General features: G+C 46.5%; 1 protein-coding gene and 1 non-coding gene across 2 annotated transcripts in view; both read right to left on the bottom strand.

The window, feature by feature from the left end:
• The window catches only part of FNTB (farnesyltransferase, CAAX box, beta), a 66,920-nt gene that overhangs the window by 29,763 nt on the left and 22,683 nt on the right, over positions 1-14,474 (bottom strand). Inside the window, exons 3-4 of the mRNA XM_039242103.1 lie at positions 8,609-8,681; positions 6,016-6,107 (exon numbers count right to left, since the gene is read on the bottom strand). Of these exons, the coding sequence (XP_039098034.1) occupies positions 6,016-6,107; positions 8,609-8,681 (165 nt within the window). The remainder of the gene's footprint in view (positions 1-6,015; positions 6,108-8,608; positions 8,682-14,474) is intronic.
• TRNAQ-UUG lies at positions 3,180-3,265 on the bottom strand. The gene has a single exon. It is a non-coding gene; the product is annotated as a tRNA-Gln (tRNA).

The following is a 14,474-nucleotide window of genomic DNA, read 5'->3' as shown; positions in this document are numbered from 1 at the left end:
GAAGCAGGAACAAGCCTGGGCCTCTGTATTTTCTCCAATTCCCAGATGATGTGAGTATACATGCAGTTTGAGAACCACAAGTCTTGGCTGAGCAGTTAGAATCACTTGGGGGATGTTTTTTAAAAACCCAATGCCCAGGTCATACCCAATACCAATGAAATCAGAATCACTAAGGCTGGGACCCAAGTGGCCATATTTTTTTTTTTAATTCCCATGTGACTCCAATGTACAGCCAAGTATCAGTGCCTCTCAAACTTGAGTGTGCATGGAAATCACCTGCAAACCTTGCTGAACTGCAGCTCTAGCTCAGAAGGGCTAGACGGGTGAAAAAGTCTGTAGTTTTAGAAAGCTCCGGTTAATGGCAATGCTGCTGGTCTGGGGAATGACATTTTGGGTAGCAATGCCAAAGATCTGTGCTGTCCAAAGATGACTAGCTACGTGAGGCTATTTAAATTTTAAATTTAATTAATTAAGTGGCATTAATTTAATTTTTAGCTCCTTAGTCATACAAGCTACACTGCAACTATTCAAGAGCTACATGCCCCTAGTGGCTACCACAAAATAGAGAATGGAAACATTACTGTGGAAAGTTCTACCGAACACCAACATTTCTGTCATTCAACTATTAAAAAGTATGTAAAATCTGTAAGAAGATCAAGTTCAAAGCAAGAGTATCAATGATTTATTTCTAAGGAGTTACTTGGACTTTGAGGTGATGGTTGAAGACTGATTATGGGCCTGTCACCAACGTGAAGTACTCAAAACTATGTATAGTGAACAAACAAAATAATACAAAAGAGACGAGAGAGACACTGCCAAGGTGAGCATTAAAGTCCAGAATACTATAAGACAAACCAGAAGCACCTAAGAATAAAACAAATGAAACAAGTAGAAGTAATAAATAACATACTTAGGGATGGCAGGAGTGGGGATGGGTATAGCATATCAATATATGATGGGAACGGACTAGGAATACAGGAGGAAGAGGCCCAGGAGTTGTGGACAAAAACAAGAACAGTTAAGAGCATCAAAAACACAGTGCTGGTCAAAACCATATTTGGCTCAAACCTCCATTTTCCAACTAAAAGGAGATTCAGGTTAGAATTATAAAAACAGAGGTGCCTGGCTAGCTCAGTTGGTTAAGCGACTCTTGATTTCGGCTCAGGTCATGATCTTACGGTTCGTGGGTTCGAGTCCCACATCAGGCTCTGCACTGTCAGCACCCAGCCTAACCGGGATCCTCCCCCACTTGTGTGCATGCACTCTCTCTCAAAATAAATAAACTTTAAAAATTTGTAAAAAGGGCCAAATATTAAAAATATTACAAGGCTTACTATTACAGGCAACAACCACAAGGAAGCAACCCAGCAAAATACCTCAGGTATACAAAGGGTAGTTACACAAAGTTTCTGGTAGTGAAATGAACACTGAAGCCAGTTTGCAGCAGCAGAATTTAGGTCAGGTTTAAGAAAACCTTCAGCACCAGGGGTGCCTGGGTGGCTTAGTCGGTTAAGCGTCCGACTTTCGCTTTGGTCATGATCTTGCTGTTTTTGGGTTTGTGCCCCTTTTCGGGCTCTGTGCTGACTGCCAGCTCAGAGCCTGGAGCCTGCTTCAGTCTGTGACTCCCTCTCTCTCTGACCCTCCCCTGCTCATGCTGTCTCTCTCTCTCCTAGAAATAAATAAAAAAAAAAAGAAAGAAAGAAAACCTTCAGCACCAGAGCAGGGTAGCATGGACAGGCTGAAGGCCGAGAACAAGTTACAAAGATCATAGCTTTGGAAATAGGAACAGTCATCCTTGAGCAGGACGGCTGGGGAGGAGATGCCAGTAGAAGATGGCGGCATGGCCATCGGCCTCCTCTAGTACTAAGGCTTTCGAATTTCACACCATCAACAACTTCAGCTTAGTACGAGGGAGAGGAGAGCTCCTTCCCTAGCAGAGCGCAGCAGTAGCGAGTGGAAAAAACAGACTCTGCATCGACTCCAGGAGGCGGCGGCTGCCTGTGGAGTCTAACACGCCGTCTGACTCCAGCAGGTGCAGCCATCCTCCGGGTGCTGCTTGTTTTAGATGTAAGGTCAGGTCTAAAGACAGCTATTGTAGAGCAGGGTTTTTCCACCTTGGCGCTCTACTATTTTGGACTGTGTGGTCATTCGTTTTGGGAACTGTCCTGTGGAGGAAATCTAGGAGCACCCTTGCCCTCCTCTACCTGCTCGACACCTGTGGCACCTGGCCAAAACGTGCCCAGAACACAGACTAGGTAAGGTGTCTTCACAGAAAGGTAAGGAAACAAATTGAATTTAAAACTTAAAAGGAAAAATATTTAAAGAGCTATTCAGGGGATCAGCTATAAGTTTTTGAAAGAGAAATAAGAAATTATATGACACACGAAAACGTAATTAACATTTGGAAAGACTTTATAAGCAGAAAAGTCTTAAAACAATGAAGTTACAGATAATTTTTAGATTTTACAGAAGCTAAAAACCTAACTTCAACACTGCAGCCGTTTCCCTGTGATTTCATGTTACTCTGGGTGTTACGTTAATGTGGTTTTCAATAATGAAGCATGGGATTCTCATTAAAGGATGCTTCCTTCCTTCTGTGCTAAAATCATTAACAAATGTACTTAGCCTGGTTCCAAAATATTAATTTATTTCATGTAAACATATGTATAAATTTGTGGATACAACCTCCAAAGAGAGGCAAGCTAAATTCCTACCTATGAATATCTTGTTTTTGAAAGATCTGAGACCAGCAGTAAAAACTTGGTCTTGCTGGCTTCCGTTAGTAACCACAGTAGCTGAGAAAGTGATTTGTCCACTAGAGGGAACTCAGCTTGCCATCTTGTTCCCTAAACAGCAGCGCAAAGGTGAACAAAATAGGAAAGGGAAACGTGATTGTGTGTGTATGTGTGTGTGTGTGTGTGTGTATGTGTCACCTGTACTAAGTGGCAGAGTGGGGAAAGAATGGGCAGGAAAAGAATAAAACTCCATAGCTAAACTCTGCACCTTAATATACATATGAAGAAGAAGGGACAGAAACCTGACCATATTTTCTTTTTTTTTTTTTTAATGTTTTATTTACTTCTGAGAGAGAGAGAGACAATGTGAGCAGGGGAGGGTCAGAGAGAGAGAGAAACACAGAATCTGAAACAGGCTCCAGGCTCTGAGCTGGCTGTAAGCAGAGCCTGACGTGGGGCTCGAACCCACAAACTGTGAGATCAATGACCTGAGCCAAAGTCAGACGCTCAACCGATTGAGCCACCCAGGCACCCCACCTGACCATATTTTCAAAGCATTTCTTTTCTCTGTGCAAAATAAATCCGAAATCAGACAATCTTTTAAAAATCCCAGTATTTTTACAGAAATCATTAAGATTTCTCATATCTTACTAAAAATAGTTTATTTCCTTATAGGTCAGAGCTACTAGGCTCTGTTGATAACAGTTATTATCTGAACCTAGACTGAACTATCTGCTAGGCACAAAACAAAATACATTGTTGGAAAGCCTAAGTAATTCGTTAAAAGTTTGTTAAGTCAGAAAAACCACAAGTAAAGATTTTAAGGCAGCTGTGAAGCAGAAATTCTGTCATTCACTATCAACTGGTTCTTGAAATGAGAACAAAGTAGGTTTTTAGTTTTAAAACATTCTTTTAATTACAAAACAATAAATAAAGTTTTAGAACATGGAAATAGGCTTTAAAAAAAAAAAGGAAAAAACTCACCTTTAACCTCACCATCTAGAAATAACTACTACTAAGTGTGTATACATCCTTCTGGTTTCTCTGTGCATATAACCAGCCACATACATGTATAGACACATACACACGCATATATTTTTTTTTAATTTTAGAAAAAATGAGAGAGTGTACGAATGGGGGAATGGGGCAGAGGGGGAGAGAGAAGAGAGAGAGAGAAAGACAGAGAGACAGAGGGACAGAGAGAGACAGAGAGAGAGAAAATGGATCTCAAGCAGGCTCCTCGCTCAGTGCAGAGCCTGATGCAGGACTCAATCCCACAACCCTGGGATCATGACCTGAGCTGAAATCAAGAATTGGATGCTCAACCGACTGAGCTACCCAGGCGCTGCTAACCAGCTATATTTTTAATCTGTAGAAGCTGAATCTTTTTAACTATTTTCACTTAATTCATGGTATCTTTCTATGTAAATACATGCATTTTTCCATACAAATATATACTTTATATGTATTGGTTTTTATTAAAATATAATTGATAAACAATATCGTATTAGTTTCGGTGTACAACATAGTGATTCAGTACTTGTACATATTGTGAAATGACCACTATAGTAAGTACAATTAATATTGTTGACTTAAGTTTTTAAATGGCTGCACAGAATTTCTCTGTATGCATTGCACCATATTTTACTTAAACTTCAAATACACTTTAGCACATCCCTACTGTGGATATTTGGGCTGTCTCCACTTGTTCACTGTGAAAAGCCCTTTCAAGGGGCTCCTCTCTTCCTATCTGATGTTGCCATGAGAGTTGCTCTGACACTCGTTTCCTCAGCGAAGGAGTTTTACCTATCAAGCAAAGTGCTTACCTATCAAGCACTAAGTATACAACCTAGAAAAGAACCCTCGAAATCGATGCTGACCCCAGTTTGACCCAAGTTCTTCCTCTTTAGGAACTACGTCCTCTGCAGGGGCCCACCTGTACTTCCCTCTTCCAGAATCTTCCATCGCTTTTTTCTTTCTTTCATACACGACTCTCCCATTTCCCCTAGAGTGCATCCTGATTGTGTATGTGTGGGGGAGAAATTTCCCAAACAATCCACAACCCCCAACTGGTATTTCAAAAACACATGGGCCTTTATTTTGACAATTAAATTCCTGTTATTGCAGAAACTGTTTCCAATTCGACTTCCAGAGCCAGAAGCACCCAGGCTTGCAGCAGCCGCATGATGAGGACAATGCATATTTTTCCTCTCTCTCAGAAAGCTTCGTCCATATCACAGGGGTTAATGGCCTAATTCTTCATTATCTTCCCTATCCATAGTCATCACAAGACACCATGCCCAGGAAGGCAAGAATGAGAGGTCATTGTTAAGGCAGAACGAATGAGACAAGTGTGGTTCTGTTCTTCTGACCTGACAGAGTGACCCCGGGCAGGGGCCCCGGGACCCGGGAGGAGCATGGGCTAGCCTGCACACACCCTTGCCCAGCTGTCGCTGTGTGCTGTGGACAAACAGACCTGGCTCGTGGGCCTTTCCTCCCAGAGTCCCCTCCCTCAGGAGCACAGGGGAGCAGATGAACGCAAGATGCTGCCAAGGGAACGTGTTTATTCTCAGTGAGAACTAGAGCGTCAGATCCAATTCCTGGCTGCCCTTTCCTATCCCAGGTATCCCTAAAGTTTCTTCTTTAAAGTATAAATTGTGATGAGCTCCTAAGGATGAGGTCCCATGCTCATTCCCAGAACACCATCTGTGCCAGCAGTTTGGGAAGAATCGTAGTTGCTTAGATCTGTACTCATAAATCAGAAGTTTGGTAAGATTGTGAGCCAAGGCCTTTGGGCACCAAGGGTATTAACACATCTAGGACCTCAAGAGCTACAGTATCCCCCAGGCACTGGTGAAGATGGACGTCTATGGAGGTGTCTATGGAAAGCAAAGGCATTTTTGCTCATTGGCTTGGCACAGGCTTCCTCACAAAAGCTATTCAAATGCATACTGTACTTTCTGGCAAAATCATGTCTCTCAGAATTGATGATGAAGGATTTTCTCCAAGACCAGAGCAAGAGCCAAAAGAAAAGGCATAGAAAAAACAGAATCCTTCTCTTGGGAGTTCAAAGTCTTGTTCTACCCACGAGCTCACAATAGACTTCTAAAGTGGGGGAGTTTCAGGAAGTTACTGGGGTCAAGAGGAGGCCAAGGATTTCTTTGTAGCATGATGTGTTTTTCATTCAAAATCAATAAAATGAAAACAAAACAAAAAGAACCAATTCCAATTCAAAACGGAATTTCAGAGAACGGCCCAGGTTCCCTGAAGCCAGACTCACTCTGTGGCCACCATCTGGGGGATAGGTTCATCTAGGAGTTCCAAGCTGTGCAGAATCCAATAGCAGAGCCATGGGCGGCTGGCATCCAGACACTGTGAAAGGCACAGGGGAGAAAACACACCCTTTATTCAGAATCGTCCCAAGACGCTGCTGACAAGGCGACATCTGTCTCACCCCGGCAGCTCAGAAAGGGGGAGGAAGGCACCCTATGAACAATAAGTGAATGAAGGACGCTTTGCTTTGTGGCCCCAGCCAGCAGCTGAAATGACCATATGTGCAGAAAGGACAATGGGACAAAGAAGTTTACCATGCCCCACACTGGGTCCTTCCCTGATAGGCACCTAAGGAAGGCTGAACAAGGAGAGCCCACAGGCTAGCAAGTTAAGCGATGCTGTTTCCTCAGTGCAGACCCAAGGCGATAATACACTCTCAGAAAGGGAATTCCTGGGATTAACTCATTCACTAATTCAACAAATATTTACCATGTCCTTGTGTGGGCCAAGCACTGCATTAGATACTGCGGGCAAAATAATGAATAAAATTCAATTCTTACTCTTGAGGTTCTTAGGATATAGAATGTGTGTGTTTATCTGCAGAGGAAGAGGGCTCTGGATAGATGCATTTAAGCACGAGTTACCTTATCGCTTTCTGGAACAAGATGGCACATATCCCATGCATATATGTGCCTGAATAATGGTACATGCTGTAATGGGCAGAAGCAGGGTCCTGAGGGAGCACATGAAGAGCCTAATTCTGTCTGGGGGCTGGGAAAGCCTTCCCAAGGTCATATGTGAACAGTTTTAGATCCTAATCCAACCCATTAACATGTACTGAGCATTCAAGGCTAGGCAGGCAGGTGATATCATTGTGCTAGTCTTCTAGATTAAAAGTATATAATTGAGTAGGGGCGCCTGGGTGGCTTAGTCGGTGAAGCGTCCGACTTTCGCTTAGGTCATGATCTCGCGGTTCGTGGGTTCGAGCCCCGCGTCGGGCTCTGTGCTGACTGCCAGCTCGGAGCCTGGAGCCTGTTTCAGTCTGTGACTCCCTCTCTCTCTGACCCTCCCCTGCTCGCACTCTCTCTCTCTCTCTCTCTCCTAGAAATAAATAAAAAAATAAAAACATTAAAAAAAAAAAAAAGTATATAATTGAGGTCCAGAGAGATGAACTTTTTCCAGATTACAAAGACATCAAATGTCAAAGCTGAGACAAGAAGCCAGGTTTTGGGACTCCTACTCCAATGCTCTTTCCAGTAGCCCAAGCTACCCTCTTCATAAATGTGCTGACCGTCCTGGCTGTGGCGAGGCCACCACACAGGGAGTGAGTGGCCTGGTTCCGGCCTGCTTGGGTGGCAGTCCTAGCTCCTCCTCTTACAGCTATGTGCTTTTGAGCAAATGACTTAATCTAATCTTCCTATGCCTGCTTCCTTATCTGTAAGAAATACTCACCTGCCTCACCTAGTAGTGGTGAGGATTAAATGAGATAAGGCATGGTAAGCTTTCAGTGCTCCATTCAACTGTTAGCTGCTACAGTGTTAACTGTATCAGGGCTGACTGCACCCTAACCACGGAGGACTTGCAACAAAGATTGAAAATGCTGAGCCAAGGTCAGGTCTAGCCCATGGACCTGTTCTGCTTGTTCTCTGTAGCATTCTGTTTTTAAATTAGAATTAGTTGTAACATTTAAGTACTGGGAGATTCACATGGAAATCTGGATTTCTGGATCCATTCGAAAAAAGAGAGAGAGAGAGAAAGAGAGAGAGAAAGATCTGGCAAGCCTAGGTCTGTGTTCCTGGATAGCAACACCTGGCAGCAACAGAGGAAAAGCACAGGGCCTCTGCTTTGCCTCAGACGCCCTCCCACTCGCCCACTTCTCTTATTTGTGCTACCTGCTTGCGTCTACAGGCATTTCAGTTGGCAAATCCCTGCTGTAAAAAGTCAAATGTAGACCCCCCGAATAAAAAGCAAATTAAAAGCAAGGCTGCTGTGTGTAAAGTGAGGCAGGAAGACTGGAGCCCTCCTGTTCACATCTCTCCTCTGCCTGCCTTCCCAACACCCTCCCCTCCTCCACCACCACTGCCCTCCCCTGCGGTCCCCTCGGTAGAGCCCCAGGGCTCCGAGGAATGGGATTTAAAGTGCACTCTAAGCGTGGGCATTTTTACAGTGCTAAACTGTGTTAGTGCTCGCTGGGACTTAGATGCTGATCCTTTGGCCAGCATAGGAATTAGATCAGCTTAACGGGCAAAGGATTAGGGATGGCCGGGTAACTGCCTTTCAGCTAGTTGGCAAGGGGCATGCAGCAGAAAGCAAGTGAACCCCTCACCGTGATCTAACGGTCCAAGCAAGTGCCACCCCATCTAGGTGGCTCTGTCCCTCGGAGGGGAGGGCAAGCCTGGAATAGACCTGGTTCTGCCCTTTCAGAAGTGGGAGTCCTGGCCGCGTGGGCCCAGGCTCCCTACTACCTGCTTCCTGCCACAGCCACGTGGTCCAAAGAGTGACTCTGCAGGAGGCCAGGCCCATGAGCGTCTTACATTCCAACAGGAAAGAGGGGGTTGTCTGGCTGACCATCTGACAGAGCTCCGGGGCAGTAAGCTTACCTCATAGGCATCGGTCAGCTGTCGAAGGCCTCTCTTCAGGTAATGGAAGTGCTTCTCCCTCTGCAAAATAAGCCTGGAAAGACACGGAGCTTGAAAACCTCCACCCCGCTACAGAACACATGTGTGCACACACGTACACTCCCAGCTTCGGGACATCCCCACCCCCGTCAACAAGTACATAACCAGCGTCTCCTTCAGCTCCCAAGGGCAGCGAAACCAGAGAGAAGCAGCCAGCACCTGAATGTCCCTAACACCTCTGAAAATGTGCTGGCAAACGTTCTGGGTGAGTTCCTCTCCTTCACGGTAGGTGACTCTGGGCTAAGTGAAAAGCCACAGTGAACACACAGGGCCAGGCAATGACAAACCGTCCAGAAAGCTCCTCCGGGCTCTCACTGTGAACACACATCTTGTGGCTCCCCACCCTGTCAGCAACTACAACCGGAGCCTCACCACTTTCCTGACTTGGTTAGCCTCTGTCATTCCAGCTGTTTCTTCTGGGGTCAGTTCTCCGAGGTGGGCAGTTTGTACCCAGCCTGCCCCTCAGTTGTGCGTCTGTTATTCCCTCCCTGAAATTCCGCCTCCTGCGTGCTGACCCTCTGCCCTGGCCGGGGGACCATAATTGTATTCTGCAGCCAGCCGCTCTCCTTGGCACTGGCGTCAGCAACACTGGCTGCAAGAGGGAATGTGCCTCCCATGGCCACCTGCACGGGCAGGGCAAAGGACGGGGGCTACACTTCTTGCTTGGTCACACAGAAGAGGCCTGTGTGATTACAGAAGGAAGGAAAAAAGAACAGAATGGCAAGACATTCCCCGTGCTTACTGATTACACAAATTAAAAAAAGAACCATTCTCTTTTCTCAATGATGATCCATTCTGGTGATCCATTCAAAAATTGTTCGGGGCACCCAGGTGGCTCAGTTGGCTAGGCTTCTGACTCTTGATGTGGGTCAGATCGTGATCTCACGGTTTGTGGGTTCAAGCCCCAGGTCGGGCTCTGCGCTGACAGTGTGGAGTCTGCTTGGGGTTCTCCTGTCTCTCTCTCTCTCCCTCTCCCACTCACATACATGCACACACTCTCTCTCTCAAATAAACTTTAATTTTTGTTGTTGTTTGAGAGAGAGAGAGAAACAGAGCATGAGCAGGGAAGGGCTGTGAGAAAGGGAGACACAGAATCCAAAGTAGGTTCCAGGCTCTGAGCTGTCAGTACAGAGCCCGATGTGGGACTCAAACTCTCAAAATGCGAGATCATGACCTGGGCTGAAGTTGGACACTCAATCAACTTAGCCACCCAGATGCCCTCTCTCAAATAAACTTTAAAAAAAAAAAACCAAAAATTCTTTCTTGAACTCCCACCGTACCATGCTCAGAGTAAAGTAGTCTTTACCTCAGAAAGTCTCCCAGTTCAGTACTGGAAATTAGTTAAAGACACAAGTGATTATAGTATAAAAAAACAAATGGGTAGGTTTCATAAAGGAAACAAATAAAGTACTACCAAGGCTCTAAAGAGAGAGGGTGGGGGCATCTCATTAAGAAAGGAATGATCGGGAAAGGCTGTGTGGAAGAGGTGGAATATGAGGCGGGTGGCCACGGCAGAGGGAGAAAATTCTTATACACAGAGAGGGTGAGGAGGAGACAGTGGCCAGAAGGAGAAAGAAATGAACAGGTTCAGACCAGTGCTGTCCGAAAGAACTTTCTCAGCAATGACGTCAATGGTATCTGTGCTGTCCAACCAGAGGCCACCAGCCACAAGTGGTTATTGAGCATTTGAAGTGTGTCAGTGTGACTGAGGAGCTGAATTTCAAATTTTGTTGAATTTTAATTAATTTAGGAATAAAAGATGAATGGCCAAAAAGGTCCTTTTACAGGGGACTGAGATGCCAGCTGAGGAATTTCTACTCAGTTTAGTAGGCAAAGGTAGACCCTGGAGGTTTTCTTCCTTTTTTTCCCACTTAAGCTGTGTTTATTTTATTTTTTTTTAATTGCAGTACAGCTGGCACGCAATGTTAACATTAGTTTCAAGTATATAACCTAGTGATTCAACAAGTTCATGCATTATGCTCTGCTCACCACAAGTGAAGCTACCATCTACCACCATACAATGCTATTACAATACCACTGACAATATTCCCTATGCTGTGACTTATTCATTCCAGGACTAGAAGCCTGTATCTCCCATTTCCCTTCACCCTCTTTGCCTTTCCCTCCACCCCTCCCCTCTGTACCATTACTTTGTTCTGTGTATTTATGGGTCTGTTTCTGCTTTTTGTTTCCGATTCTACATATAAGTGAAATTGTACAATATTTGTCTCTCTCCGTCTGCCTCATTTCACTTAACATAATACCTTCAAGGTCTATCCATGTTGTTGTAAATGGGAAGGTCTCATTCTTTTTTATGGCTGAGTAATATTCCATTATGTGTAATGGAATATTCCACATCTCTATCCATTCATCTACTGATGGACTGCTTCATATCTTCAGGGCTGCTTCTATATCTCGGCTACTATAAATAATGCTGCAATGAGCACAGGGGTGCATATATCTTTTCAAATTAGGTTTTGTCGTGTGTGTTTTCTTTGAGTAAATACCCAGTGGTAGAATTACTGTTTCATATGGTATTTCTTATTTTTAATTTTTTGAGGTACATCCACACTGTTTTCCACAGTGGCTGCACCAGTTTGCATTCCTACCAACAGTGCAAGAGGGTTCTTTTCCCTCTACGTCTTCACCGGTGCTTGTTATTTCTTGTTTTTTTCATTTTAGCTGTTCTGACAGGTGTGAGGTCAAGTCCTGAAGGCTTTGAGCCAAGAAAAAAAATGACCAAAACTAAGCTTTCGAAAAATTACCTGGCAGCAGTGGGTGTTCAACATGTGTTTACAAAGTAGACTGCGTGAACGCGCTAAGCATGGAGAGAGATGAGGTGGGAAGACCGGGGAAGGCAGTGCCAAGAGTCAACCAGGGCGGAGGGACTTGGAGCACTCAGGGCTCAACAGCACGGTGACCCGCGGGAGGTGGGCCGTATGGCACGGGAAGTGTACGCGGGCGAGGTCAGTCGCGCTGGCGGAACACACGTGAGACTCAGGAGAGGGCTCCAAGTGACAAAGACAGACTGGGAGTCATTTACCTGCACGGAGGTGACTGGTGAGGCTGCAGAGTAGAGGACGAAGCAGAGACAAGTCTGAGCGCTGAAGTGGGGGACGACCCATCCTTAAGGGCTTAGAGGACAAGGAGCCGGAGGAAGGAACTAAAGAACGCTGCATATGTGGGAGGAGGACAGAGGCTACGCGTGTCACAGGCGAAACAGGAGGAGAGAACTCCATGGAGGTATTTAACAGTCGCAAATGAGGAAAAAGGGGACAAATGCTAACGTGGCTGGTGACATTCAGGAGAGTTCAGGGAGCAGTGAGGGCAGATTCCCGATCACAAAGGAGAGAAGGGAAGACTTACTTTCTCTTCGAGGAGCTCCAAGGGTCTGGACTCTCCGACTGCCCACTCTGAGCAGGCCGAGCATCCTGCACTGGGGTGGACGCTGACCCTGCTCCCAGGAGCTACGCGGCCTGTGTCCAGAGGTGGACACAGACAAGTCCATGGCAGCCACAGCCCCGTCCGACAAGCTGAGAGCGTGGCGGGCTCTGGAAGCAAGCTGGAAGGCGTGGAGGATAAGAATAAACTTCCCCAAGGACACAGCACTGCGTCAAGAAATGAAGGAGACCCGGGACATGAGTTAGCCAGCCAAAAAGGAGGGGATGGGGCGGGCGTTTCAGGAAGGGAACAACGTGGCACGTTTGTGAGGGGTCAGGTCAGCTGGAGCAGAAGTACATGGCAGGGAGCCGTGAGCCATCAGCCTGGAGAGGTACAGAGGCGTCAGACCGTGCAGGACTTCTAAGTGCCAGAGCAGTTTGATTTCAAACCAAAGAGCAAATCAGGGTCACTGTGCTACCAGCATCAGATGGCCCTTGAAAAGTCTACGCTAAGCAAAAGCTGTCACAGAAAGGCCACATATTGTATCATTCTGTTTGTATGAAATGTCCAGAAGAGGCAAACCCACAGAGACAGACTATATAGCTGAAGTGGTTGCCAGGGGCTGGGTGGGAACAGAGGGACGGGAGGGGGATGCCTAAGGGGGACGGAATTTCTCTGCGTGGTGATGAAAAGGTTCTAAATTAACTGTGGTGATGGCTGTACAACTCTGTCAACAGACTAAAAACCACTGAAGCGTACACTTTAAATGGGTGAATTGTATGATATCTGAAATGTATCTCAAAGCTGCTACCAAAAAAAAAAAAAGGCAAGTAAAAAAATTCTTTTTTTTTTTTAAGTTTACTTATTTTGAGAGAGAGGGAGAGGGAGAGAAGAGAGAACATAAGTGGGAAAGGGGTAGAGAGAAAGAGAGAGGGAGAGAGAGAGAAGCCCAACCAGGTTCCGCACTGTCAGCACGGTGCCTGATGTGGGTCTCCAACTCACAAACCTCGAGATCACGACCTGAGCCACTCAGGTGCCCCCCCAAGTAAAAACAATTCTAAGGCAGTGGCTGAAGTATTTTAGGCATGGGAAAGACTCAGTCAGATCTGCATTTTCTAGATGGCAGGAGCTGCAGCAGGCTGAACGGACTGGGGTGGGGTAAGACTAGTGAGTGGCAGGAAACCAAACCCACAATCTAAGTGTGTCTGTGGTGTGGGGGCGGAGGGGGAAGAAAGACAACAGAGCGGTCGCCTGAGGGGGCTCGGGGGGGGGGAGGCAAGTAGTTCAGCCAGAGAAGAGGTAAAACACGCTTGAGAGCAAAGATGCTGTAAATGCAAGAGCCCAGAGAAAGCCCACCAATGAAGGCCAACAAAGGAGGAGGGTTGGGATAGAGAGTTCACCGGGAGAGTCTGGCAATAAGGAAGGATTCTCCATTCTCAGAGACAGAAATAACGAAAGTGTGAAGTTAGACAAATATAGGACTTGGAAGTGGACAGGAAGGAAACTCATGTGGGACAGCCTGGAGCTCTCGGGGGCTAGGGGGCAGGAGCATGGCAGCGCTGTGGCTTGGCCATGGCGGGGATCGTGTTAGGGAACTACAAGAGGTGAGTGAGAGGAGCAGGCAGTGGTAGTGAAGGCCCCACTGGAGCGGGCAGTAGAGCTGGTGAAGGCACGTGGCCGGCACCGTCGGGGCACTTCGCTCCTCAGAAATCTCACCGGGACCCTTCAGCAGAAGCAGGGAGAGGGACGCTACGGGAAGGGCCGGGAGGGTGGAGCGAGAAGGAACGGAACTAGACGAGGGAACTGGTGAAACGGTTCATAGCCGAGCCGGCGCAGGCCGAGAGGCTGGGGGCGGCCAGCGCAGAGTACAGACGAGGAGGGCCGGCAGGGTCCACGGGCCGTGGGTGAGGGCGGCCTGAGAAACCCCAAGCCAGGAGGCGGCACGTACAGAAAGTGGAGGCAGATCACCTGACTTCTAACTCGGAGAGGCCCAAGGTCGGTCCTTTCCTATTGAAGATACAGTCACAGGAACGTGAATGCGCCTTGAGATGCTAAGCCCCAGAGCAAGGGGAGAAGGGAGAGAACAGCAGACACCTCATTCAGAAACGCGAGGCCAGACAGCATTAAAGGTTTCCTGTAAAGAAGGCTCTGTGAGACCTCTAGATGCTGGCGAGGATATGGAGACACGGACACCCTCCTACACTGTTGGTGGGAATGTAAACTGGTACAGCCCCTCTGGAAAACAGTGTGGAGGTTCCTCAGGAAACTAACAATAGAACTCCCCTATGACCCAGCAATAGCACTGCTAGGAATTTACCCAAGGGATACAGAAATGCTGAGGCATAGGAGCACATGTACCCCAATGTTCATAGCAGCACTCTCCACAATAGCTAAAACATGGAAAGAG

Source organism: Hyaena hyaena, unplaced genomic scaffold (assembly GCF_003009895.1).
Source record: "Hyaena hyaena isolate Hyena2069 unplaced genomic scaffold, ASM300989v1 scaffold_208, whole genome shotgun sequence".
Taxonomy (NCBI): Eukaryota; Metazoa; Chordata; class Mammalia; order Carnivora; family Hyaenidae; genus Hyaena; species Hyaena hyaena.
This window is presented reverse-complemented; position numbering and strand designations above follow the sequence as displayed.